The 12,127-nt window shown below is 43.9% G+C and overlaps 1 protein-coding gene across 29 annotated transcripts in view; it reads left to right on the forward strand.

Annotated features, from left to right (window-relative positions):
• Nucleotides 1–12,127, forward strand: part of FRMD4A (FERM domain containing 4A) — a 589,108-nt gene that overhangs the window by 461,346 nt on the left and 115,635 nt on the right. For all 29 annotated transcript variants that reach the window (XM_070255327.1, XM_070255323.1, XM_070255306.1 and 26 more), the window contains one exon: nt 1,534–1,618. In XM_070255327.1, coding sequence (XP_070111428.1) covers nt 1,534–1,618 — 85 coding nt within the window. The remainder of the gene's footprint in view (nt 1–1,533; nt 1,619–12,127) is intronic.

Genomic DNA, 12,127 nt, shown 5'->3' on the forward strand with positions numbered 1-12,127 from the left:
CTGAGACCACTGCAGGCCCTTTATGGAGGCCTCCATGACCTAAAGTACTTGCTCCAAAAGCAGGAGGCAGGTACCTCCTTTTTTTTTTTTTCAGGGAAATGAGGTGGTGGAGCTCAGCCAGCCTGCTCATTCACAGGCTTTGCAGGAATGAGGGCTATATTGTAATTTTGTAGACTCTTGCGTAATGGTAATTGTACTAACGTCCATTGTCTGAAAATATCTGCTATTATCTGAAGTTACTCTGGATTCCCTCACAAATTTAAATGAGTCTGTATTGTATTTATCTCAACAGCCTCTGCACACATTTGAAAAATGATAGAAGATATTATTTACTTAGTCCACAGGCAAGAGGTTGCAAACTGGTGGGCCGCGGGCTTGTCGTAGTCTACAGACGTGTCTTGTTTGCCTTGTGCAATGTTGGTTGGTTGTTTTTGCTGTTTTTATTGTTGTTTTAATCTGACTTCCTTTCCAATATTTGAAAGCCACTACACTTCCTAGATGGAGAACCCCTGACCGCGTCCCGCTGTCTTCTTTTACAGTCTAGAAAACAGAAGGCCAGCAGGAGTATATGACTTGCCCTAAATCACATGAACTGGCACCAGATCGCTGGTCTCTTGACTTCCTCCTCAGGATTCTTTCCATCACCTTGTAACACAGTTTCAGAAGACTGTAACGCTTCTTCCTTCTCGTTTCACCTTCTGCCCCCTCCTGGTACCCCCAGTGTCCACGAGGCACGTGTCCAGTGCCCTCCACACCCATAGAGAACCTTCTCCTCGGAGACTCTGCGTGTCAGCCGTCTCCTCTCTCCTCTCTCTTCCCAACTCCTAGTCTTGGTGCAGCTGCTCCTTGCACACGTACAAGTACCTTATCTAAGGAATTCAGCAAACTCTAAAGTTAATGTATAAAAGCACATTTAATGTAAATTTAACTCAGCATGTTTCATCTCAAAAAAAATCTGTAACCTCCATCTGGATAAAAGTCATTTCGCTTAATATGCATTAATATCATTAATATCGCAGTGTTACAAACACTTGCCACAGCTCTCTGGAGGTGCAAAAATCCAACCACACCTTGCCACGTCTGGGAAGACAGGTTGTAAGCATTTCAAAAAGAAATGGGGCCCCTTATTCGATTAAGCAAAAGAAATTCTCTTTTAAAAAATCCAGCTCAACAATGTTTAGGACAAAAAAGTAACATATTGAAAGCAAATAATATTATAAGAAACTGGAAAGCAGGAAAGAAAAAAGAAAAGAGATGGTCAAGTTGAAGTCCACCCTTAGGAGTTGATGGCAGCCCAGCTCTTTGGCTATGTAAGGGCTGTCGGGCATGACAGTAGGTGTGACAATTGACTTGAAAAACACTGTTTTCTCTCAAAAAGGAATCATATGAAAGCAATTGATGACGCCTTTTTCTTTGGCTCATTTTAGATTGGAAGTTCTGGTCCTCACGTCAAATCGTGTAGCTCAGAGAACAGTTGGTTTTCTGCCGGCTCTGTTGATGCTTCTGTGGTTATTTGCAGTTTTTCTCTTTCAGGTTCTATATAGAAAGCATTTCATACCTGAAGGATAATGCCACCATCGAGCTCTTCTTTCTGAATGCCAAGTCCTGTATCTACAAGGTAGGAACTGTTTCTTCCTGTTCAGAGTTTCCCACTGAAATCCGAAAGTATCATTTGAAGCTGGAAATCCCAAATTGTTGCCACTATGGTGATTTTATTGATTAGTGTAAGTAATGTATAAATTAATTACTGTACATAAATGAGAGCTTCATGACCCTAGAGATGTCAGTAATGTGACTCCTTCTGATCCCTTCACTGTGTTTTTGGCTCCTTGGACGTGTTCCTTCGCCTGGTTTTAGGGGGTCTCCATAACCTGTCAGCTGAGACAAAGGAGAAACTAGACAAGTATGACAAATGCACCAGTTACCTTAGGTCTCTCAAGTATCAATGAATTTCTTATTACCAAATGCATCTGTAGTTGACCATTTTGAAATGTTCTAGTAGTATCTTTCAAACGGATGCTATTGGTACTTTAGGTGAGGCAAATTTTCTTTAATTGTGCTGAAATACACATAAAATTTACCATCGTGGCCATTGATCAGTGCAAGGCTCAGTGATAGTAAGCACATTCACGTTGTTGTGCAACCATCCCCAGCATCCATCTCCAGAACTCTTTCCATCTTGCACAACTGAAACTCTGTACCCACTAAACAATGACCCCCATTCCCCTTACCCCCCTAGTCCCTGGTAACTACCATTCTACTTTCTGTCTCTATGAATTTGACTACTCTCGGTACCTCATATAAGTGGAATCTTACAGTATTTGTCCTTTTCTGTCTGGCTGATTTCACTTAGCAAAATGTCCTCAAGCTTCACCCATGTTGTAGCATCTGTCAGACTTTCCTTCCTTCTTAAGGCTGAATAACATTCCCTTGTGTGTATATAACACATTTTGTTTACTCCTTCATCCATCAATGGACTCTTGGGGTGTTTCCACCTTTTGGCTGTTGTGAATTTTGCCACTATGAACGTGGGTTTATAAATATCTGTTCAAGTCCCTACTTTCATTTGTTTTGCGTCTATACACAGAATGGAATTGCCGGGTCATATGGTAATCCTGTTTTTCATTTTTGGGGGAACCCTGCCATACTGTTGTTCAGAGCGACTGCACCATTTTAAATTCCTATCAACGGTGCATAAAGGTTCCAGTTTCTTCACCTCCTGGTTTTGTTATTTTCTGGGTTTTTTGATAATAGCTATCCTAGTGGGTGTGAGGTGGTATCTCGTTGTAGTTTTGATTTGCGTTTCCCTAATGACTAGTGATATTGGGCATCATTTCGTACACTCATTGGCCATTTATACATCTTCTTTAGAGAAATGTCTATTTAAGGGTCAGTTGTTAACTGAGTGGGACAGTCTCCTGCACTGCATCCAGTTCCCTCCTATACTTGTAGCATTTCCTTTCATTGGATAACTCAGAATGCCCACACGCGTTTCCAGCACACACCCCCTCCCTGGGGCGAGGGCTTGCAGGACACCACCCAGGTTGAGAACCACAACTAGGAGAATGCATTTAAAGTAAACACCCTCTCTGCTGCCCCCATCATGCACCCTTAGGTCCCATGAGTGCAGCTTAGGTCGGCTTATTAACAACCATGGAGAGGAGCTGGTCTTTACTCAGGTCACACTGTGGCCGGCTTGGTGCTGCGTGCTCTCTGTAAGTTGTGTGGCTGATTCTTCACAACAACTTTGAGGCAAATACTATTTTTTGTCCCTCTTATCCTTGTGAAGAAGATGAGGTGCAGGGATGTTATGAGATCTGCCCGAGGTCACATATCTACAGAATGGCGGGGTCAGTGGGCGGTGAAGCTGACAGCCTGACTCCAGGTGACAGAGCTCGGCCGCTGGGCTGCACTGCGCCGTGGAGGGCAGACTCTCCTTGGAGTGGAGGATGCCCCCACAGCCCAGAGAACGTCAAGCCAAGTGCCCCTGTTGTCAAGTGCTCAATGGCTGCATTTGAAGGCGTCCAAGGAGATCCCTTGCCTATATTTTCACATTTAACTACACCCAGTTTGGGGAGATTGCAATGACCCACTACACATCAAAACACACACACATGCGTTGAAATGGTATCTTCTTCGACCTTCTGGAAGCGCTGCAGTGCATTCATTGCACAGAATAGTTCCGCCCAATGCAAGTGTTCAAAGTAACGCAGAGCCTGGTTGTGATCAAATTCAGTTCTGTGAAGGATCTTGCTGGGTGCCAGTTGCCGAGCCAGGACTTAAATTGGGCTCAAACCCAGAGCACTCAGACTATGGTATTTTGGGTTTTTGCTGAATGGAGGAAAAAGACCCTAAATGTAGTTCCAGGAAGTTGCAAATTCCTTCCTCTCTCTAAACTCTCGTTATCTCATCCTCAAGTGGAATTAGTTAGACCAACCTTACTTGCCTCACAGACTGCAGGAGCATCGGACGGTTTTTATTTAATGAATAGGAAAGCACTTTGGAAAGGTTCAGGAATAAAAAGGGAGCGCCGTCCACCAGGTGGCAGACTTGGGCGGTAAACGTCCGCCAAGTCGCTGAACAGATGAAATCTGCCTCAACCTGGGCAAGTACAAAATTGCCCCAAATCTGCTTGTATAGACATCTGGATATAGGAGAGGAAAGTTTCTCTCTTGGAGTTGTTCAGTTCGGTCCAGTCACAAATGCTGGAGGCTACAGCACTTCAGAACAGCGTGCTCGTGGAGGATTCTGGGATTAATGGGAGATTAAAAAAAGAAGAAATCCTCAGGACTAAATATCACAGATTCCCCAAGTGGAGGTGATGGTGCATTCGGAGGCAGCCAGATTTAGGGTCAAGCTGCCGACCTGGATGGGTATGTCCTTCCAGAAGTCCAGCTATCTCCTCTCAGTGTTTGTGCTAGAGCTCAGTTGTGCAAAAGACCCACAGATGGCTTTTTTGAAGTTTATATAGAAGACCAAAAAGCATCACAAGACCGCCAGTCTCCCTCCCATCGTCAAAAATATTTTCATTTGCATAAATTGACATTTAGCATTTATTAAAACAATTCACATATATTATCTTATTGGAGCCTCATGAGAGAGTTATAAATGGAATCATTAGCTTTATAGAGGGAAGAAACTGATGTCAGAGAGGTTAGGCGCGTACTCAAAGACAAAAGACCGGACGTGGTTGAACAGGCCGTGTGACCTGTTCTACCCAGTTGTAAATATGTAAGATCGTGGGAGGCCCTGCGGCAGAGTGATGGTGATGAGAGTTTAGATTTGGTGTCCCACAGACTCGGTTCCCTTCCCAGCCCTGCCTCTTTGTGAATGCGATAAGTGCGGGCTCCTTCTCAATGTCTCCAAGCTTAATTTTCCTCTTTGGTTGAGCCAGGATATTAAAAGACCCCACAACCTTCTTGGGAAGATTAAGGGAGATAAAGCATAAATACGGTTAGCTCTGCACCTGGCACATGATGAGCTCCTGTTGAGGTAGGCCTGCTCATTTGGATTCAGACCCCAGTTGTTCATCTTGGCTGCAGTTTTCCTTGTGCCACCCACGCTGCCCTCTGGCACATTGGAGGCCTTGAAGAGCCCAGGAGCCGTGCCAGCCACAGAACCTGTGGATAATGCTCATCCCCAAGGCTTGAGTTGACCCAGCTGAGCTTTAACACCAGCTCCCTCCCTGTTTCTTAGGGAACAATTCCTACCATGTAGTAGAATCTAAGTGTTCAGATAAAATAAGCTATTTATTCCTGCTTCCTCCGAGTCCTTATTGTATTCACTTTTAAAGCATTAATATTTATTTTTATCAAAGTAATGCATGACATAGTTTAAAAGTCAAATGGTTCTATGGATGTTAGCTCAGGGCCAGTCTTCCTCAGCAAAAAGAGGAGGATTGGCAGTAGTTAGCTCAGGGCTAATCTTCATCAAAAAAAAAAAAAGTCCAATGGTTCTAAGTGGCTTATTATGAAAAAGAGCCCAACCTCCAAGTCCCACCACTTTTAACAATGTTAGCTGTTTCTTCTGATATTTGCGTATTTCAACAAAATTGGCACAGGAAGTTTTTCTTTGATTGATCCATTTTAGATTTATTGAGTTCTCATTAAGTTAGGCAAGGAGTAAGGTCCCCTGTACACCCGCCCCCACTTTCCCTTTCCCATCTTCCCAATATGGCATTAGTGCAATTCTGGACAGAAGGCACAGCTGCCAGCGTTACATTGTTATGACTAATCCCAGTAGCTTCCTATGGTTGTGATTCCTTTTTCAGACCACCAGTTGTTTGACCTAAAGGTAATAATTGCCTTGCTGTTACTTGTTTAGTTTCTAAGGACCCCTCAGTGTTTTCCAAAAGCTCCTACAGATTCCCAAATGCCTACTGACATTAATTTCCACATGCATCAGGTAATGCATCGGTTTCCCTCTTTGGTTTGGTTTTGTTGTTGCTGCCTTTGCCTCCATCCTCTTGCTTCAGTCTGTACTGGCCCTTATTTGCAGCCCCCACCCCAGGACTCCCCTTCTGCATCCTTTCTTTTCTTCACCCAGCTCTGGAATGGGTCCTCTGTTTCCTGGATCCCAGGTCTTCCTGGGTTTTGTTTTATACCATTGTTTCACTGGCGAACATCCTCCAGGAATCCAGAGAAAGGGTATATGAGAAGTACAATGTTTGGATCCTTGCCTGTCTGAAAAAGTCTTTATTCTATCTTCATATCTGATTAATAGTTTGACTGGATAGAGAAATATAGAATGAAGATTTCTCTCAGAATATCAAAGGTATTGCTTCAGAGTCTTCCGGAGTTGGTCTGGAGAAGTCTCCTGTGCTGTACATTGTATGTGGACGCCACCCCCCTCCACTGCCAGGAGGGCCTTCTAGGATCTCCTCTTGTTCCTCTTCATCTGAGGTTTCAGGATGCTGTGCCCTGATGTGAGTCTTTGCAAATCCATTGTGTTGTTGCATCGATGAGCTTTTAGTCTGGAGATCAGATTCTTCAGCTCTGGGAGGGTTTCTTGGTACTATCTCTTTTATGATGGCTTCTCCTCTCTTTTCTCCGTCTTCTCCTTCCGGGAGTCCTGTTAATCATGCTGAGCGTGGCCTCCTGCTTTGATATCTCATCTCTCCTAGTGTCCATCTCTTTATATTCTCCTTCCCAGGAGATTTCATCAATATTATCTTTAATCTTTTCTATTGACTTTTTAACCTTTGCTATCATGTTTTTAATTTCCAAGAGTTCCTTCACGTTATCTGATTTTTCTTTATATGTATATTATCCTATTATTGTCTTACGAACCTAATATCCTCTTATTACTCCAAGAAAATTATTGTGCATATCTATTTCCTTCCATTTCTTCTTCTTCTTTTTTTTTTTTGTTGCTGTTTGTTTATTTTGGTTTCTGTCTTTCGTGTAGGGCTTTCAATTGTCTGTTGATTCTGGTCCATCCCTCCATATTTAAGAGTAAGGCACTTAAAAGCTAATTGATGCTCCAAAAGCGCAGGTGGGGATGGTCCCCTGGTGAATTTCCCTATAGAATGATCCAGTGGCAAACTGATTCTTTCAGTGGGAGCCCCAAATATCAGTGTTTGGGAGTCTTTACTCTGTAGCTCTTCCTTCTCTCCAGAGGAGAGTCTTCCTACTTCCTGCCTGGGGCGTATCCAGTCTGGGGAGGGAATGGCCTGTATCTAGGTATAGACATCTTTTTAATCCCTGCGCTTTCACTCCACCTCACCCCAGCTTCCTGTTCATCTTCTCCAGAGAACACGCCTATTATCTCTTCAACAGTAGGAAAATGAGGAGAGGGTTTTTGTTCTGTTATTTTTCTGAAACTAAGAATACCACCTTCCTCATTTCCACTCTTCCCCAGGAGACAGAAAGCATGACCATAGTGGATTTCTCTCTCATGTCCTCCTAGTATTTACAAAAAGAGCAGAAAAACATTGTCATAATGTATCAAGTTGCAGAAAGTTAGACTGAGATCATGAGAGAGCAGGGCTGTAATTGTCTACTTTAAGCAAAGCAGAAGGAAGTGTAGAATGGGGGGTCACTGATACCCCAGATGGCCACATGCTCTAACAGCATTTCTGATGTGTTTTAACTCACTAAGGTGACAGGTGGGTGATGGCAAGGAAATTTATGACCAGGGAATGCATAAAACTCATGTCAAAATGTGTGTCTAGTCCCATGGAAAACTCCCATGGGAGGTCTGCCTGGGGTGTTGTGTGTTCCCTGGGAAGCAACGCGAGAAAGAAAGAACTCTCCTGCCAAGCGTTTCCATCAGTCTTCTCCCTCTCTGGATGTGGCTTCCTACACCCACTGAGGAGGCCCATCCGTCAGCCCCCTAGGAGCAGTGGACTTGTCACACTGGATGGACCGGTGCACATGGGTCTAATCTCAGCTCTGTCCCCACTTTGAGGCGCAGGATTGAATTCTTCCTGGTCAAAGCTCTCCGCTGACAAAGTGAAATTTCTGTCAAAAATTAGTCACCACAGTAATTTTTGAAAGCTTTGCAAACAAGGGCTAGGTCATAAAATGTCAGTGTCTGTTTAGTTTTTTAAAAGAAGGATTCCTATAGGTTATCGATCTTAAAGTTATAAGGGAAATAAAGAAACCTAAGATCTGGCTCCCAGTATTCTTCACATGCATGTAAAATTGGCTCCCACACTGAAAGACCTTCTGTTTCTATTCAGTTCCTTGCAGTTGAGTAATTAGAGACTTATGTAATTTAAATTGAGTGAAGTAAGGGACTGGTCCAAAGCACTAGCTGCGCTGTTATGGATCTCCCGTGTGGACTGTGTAACTTTGCCCCACACCGGAAGGGATTGACCATCTATTCTTTAAGTATATTCATCGCATTTAAATTATGCTTGATCTTTACACTTAATCTCGTCCAGCTATGATAACCAAAGAAACAGGACTCATGGTCGCCGTATGAAGATGGACTGAAATGTGCCTCTCTGGGTTGGAGGAAAAGTTGGCACAAATGTTTTTCTGAGAGAATTTTTCCGATCACCTTCCACGACCTCTTACTCTACTTGGCACACAGCCAGCGCTCAGTAAATTGTGTTTAATTGATTGCTTTCCAAGGGAGCAAGGACTCGCGTATTTCCTGGAAAATTACCAAGTTTGGTGCCTTCACCTACCCACTGAGAGCAGATGATGCCAGAAAAGAAAAAGCTGAAAATTCCTGTTTTATGTGTGCTGGGGGCTCTTGCTCAGACTTCTCTGCTGAGATGTCCACATTGATCTGGGAGCTTCACATATTATTGGAGTTTAAATAATCCTCCTTGGGCCACATTTGCCACTTAGGTCTAAATACCGTCACTCTTGTTGAAATTGAAATAAGCAGTCTTTATCCAAGATCTTCAAAGAGTTTTGCTAATGAGCAGATGATATCATCTTATCTGAAGATGAGAGAAACAAGGCCCAGAAGCAAGCCCCCCAGGACAATGAAACCAACATAAATATTAGTCTCAGACTTGCAGAATCCTAGTCTTTATCTCTTAGTTTGATTATTGCAGGTATAATGTGTGTGGTCATATGACAAAGAGTGGAAGGCAAGAAGGACAGAGAGGGACTTTCATTTTCTACCCTCTAGAAACAAAATTGCATCGTCTTAGCATCTTGGCTCTGCCCATGACCTCTCAAAGAGATTCCTTGGGATCACGTATGCAGTAGACAGCAGGAGAAATCCCTATGCCAAAAATGAGAGTGGTGGCCCAGCATGCATGGGGTGTACCCCAGTGGATCACTAGACAACATGAAGTGACTTGAAGGATGAAAACCTGGCAAAGGGCTAAGAAGGAGGAATTGGGCAAGATCACATCAGTCTTATCCTGCACCACAGCCCATTTGCCTGGGGGCAGCTCTGTGTAGTCATTATGAGTTGTGCAACGAGGTGAGGCAGTTACACGGCCACAAGGAGGCTGAATGTGGCATCAGGACCCACTTGGGTGATATACACAGTGACTGACACATACATGTGCACGCGCACACACACACGCAATGCTGCCCACCTCTTTAAAAAAATGTATCTTACTAAAGATTCTTAAAAATGCTAAAGATTACTGAAAAACAGAGGCAACACTGTGGAGTTAGATTATCCGTAAACCAATGTGTGAAAATAAATAACAGATATCGTATTTGTAGTGTGTCTTTGAGCTTCCAAATCACTTCCCCATTTTGTCACCAAACTGAGTAAAATAATGGGAAAAGAAATTGTTATCCCCGTTCTACTGCTGAGGACAGCGAAGCTCCAGGAAGTCTAGCGATTTATTCAGGGTCCCAGAGCTGTTGGGAGGTTGGAACTAGAACCTGGACCTTTTAGGTGGGAGTAGAAATGATCTCAAGGAGGATGGCAAGAAATTATAATCTTGAGATGTTTTGTGGGTGAGAAGAAAGATGGTAACGGTTGAGGAGGATTCATTAGGGAAACTCTTGGGCCAGCCCTGCAAGTCATTCTGAATGAGCTTTGCAAAGTTCGGCCTCACTGGGATCTTCTCAGCCTACCATGTGGTTGTTCATCCTATTTCCTGTTGTAATTAGCTCATTAATCTTATGTGAAAGTTGGAATTGCTGTCATTCCTGACCATGGAGGGATGCTTTTTGTTAAGATTCTTGGTTGAGCGGAAAGACCACAAGCAAGTCCCTCCGAGTGAGGGGCTCTTGAAGACACCCTCAAGCTCCCAGGACTCCTGGAGAACATCCATAACACCTGCTGCTTGGGGTTCTCTTGGGGCTATTTGTTTGGAAGACTTGGAGCCCCTCAGATGGGAATCTTTCTAAGAATATTGTTGGCCATTATGCTGCTGATAAATGACCTCAGGCCTCTTTCTGCAGCTACTTAATCACCTGGGATGAAACGATGCTGAGTGGGAGGAAGTGGGGCCATCCTCCCCAGCCCTGCTCTGAACACACATACACACTCTGTGGATAGTCACGTCTTGTTTTTCCATACCATTTTTCAAAAGATCAAAGAAAGTGGCTCGTAATTATTCAGCAGTAAATGAAACAGATGCCCAAACTACACCCCAAATGACCACGACAACTAGAAGACATCACATTCTCTTCTACCAGCATCCCCTCTTACCAGTGAATCTCCAGATAAAATTATTACATGTCCACCAGAGCACCCCGCATTCCCAGGCAAGATTCCAGCTCAGCAAACAGCGCTGGGGACACGCCTCCTCAAATGACTCCAAGAACGTTGGGGATACAGAAGAATGTCGCACCACCAGCGTCTGGGTGGTGCCAGATGGGAAACCTCATAGATCCTCCCTAAAGGGTCTTCTGTTCCCCCTCCTCCTTTCCCATTTCATCCTCAGTCACGGAAAACCAAGAGCCCCAGGAGAGTAGGGAATTTTTGCACACACTCTTCATGGTCTTGTCCAGTTAATTTCCTGTGCTTGAGCAGAGATACACGAAAGAAGCAAGCTCTGGGTTGCCAGAGAAGTCAGAGGAGAAGAAGGTAGAGTCATCTTTTTCATGTAACATGGCTGCGTGTCTGAGAGGAGGACCCTGGAAACAGCTGTTCATGCCTCTGCATGGGGAACTCAGCTGTCAGGTGTTGAAGGACAATGGGAAATGTGTGGCATGGGCAGAAAGTCTAGCCCTCTGTTCCATGCTACTGGAATTTTCAAAATAAAGTCACCTGGACGGCCGGGTATACAAGGGAGAAAATATTATCAACAGGAGACCTCAGATGGGAATCAGGCCAAGGCTGCAAGGTAGGATAGGATTTTCTTCGCAATTAGGATCGTGTCTTCCCACTATTCCTAGAGTGGTTCTTACGCGCACCGTTTAGATCTCTGTACTGACTTCCCCAAGGACGGACAACAAGATGAAGCTTGAACTCAATCAATACTAAATAGAAACGGTAAAAGGTAATAATGCAGCTTTCTTTTCCATCAGATTTTGCAAGCATGTCGGCTGTCTGGGCCACTTCGTTCTTTAGTCCTTGCCCCTCTTACTGGCCACGTTTTGACTCGCAGTGTTTTTAATACCATCACTAGGAGATGGTCAGAGTCAGAGAAGGTGAAAACTCACCCCAGTTGAAGGCGCTAGTTCCCACTTACCCTGAGGATGAGGACAAATATGGTGAGAGAGAACTTGGATAAATCAGGTTAGATGTTTAATTGCATGCTTTTGATAGCTTTACTCTGAAGAATGGTACCTGACAGTTAATATTTGCCGCCAGATTATCCAAAGGTCTCTCTTGGAACTGCATAATAGGCTGTGTGAAATAAAATATAAGACCCCCTCCACCTTCCCCACCCCTGCTCCCCACCACAGGTATAGACATTTTCATTTAGCAGATGAATCAAATAATAAACTAAAAGCTATGTTTGCACTTAAAAGGGTTGGTCCTGATGGTTGGTTTTGAGTTGCACGTTGGACAGGCCTCCTGGGATGTTAAATATTAGTCCACTGTTGACCATTAGCTGCAACATAGGCGTAAATGTTTGACAGAAGAGCATGCATACCAATACACTGACAAGTACACACGAGCGACTTCAGGAAGTCGATTGGTGGGAATGGAAATGGACATAGAGTAGAAATGATCCGTTGTGCAGACCCTGGACAGTGTTTCTGTTAAATCATTGGTGCGCTGTTAAATGATTTACATTCTGATGGGC

Source organism: Equus caballus, chromosome 29 (genome assembly GCF_041296265.1).
Source record: "Equus caballus isolate H_3958 breed thoroughbred chromosome 29, TB-T2T, whole genome shotgun sequence".
In the NCBI taxonomy this organism is placed as follows: domain Eukaryota; kingdom Metazoa; phylum Chordata; class Mammalia; order Perissodactyla; family Equidae; genus Equus; species Equus caballus.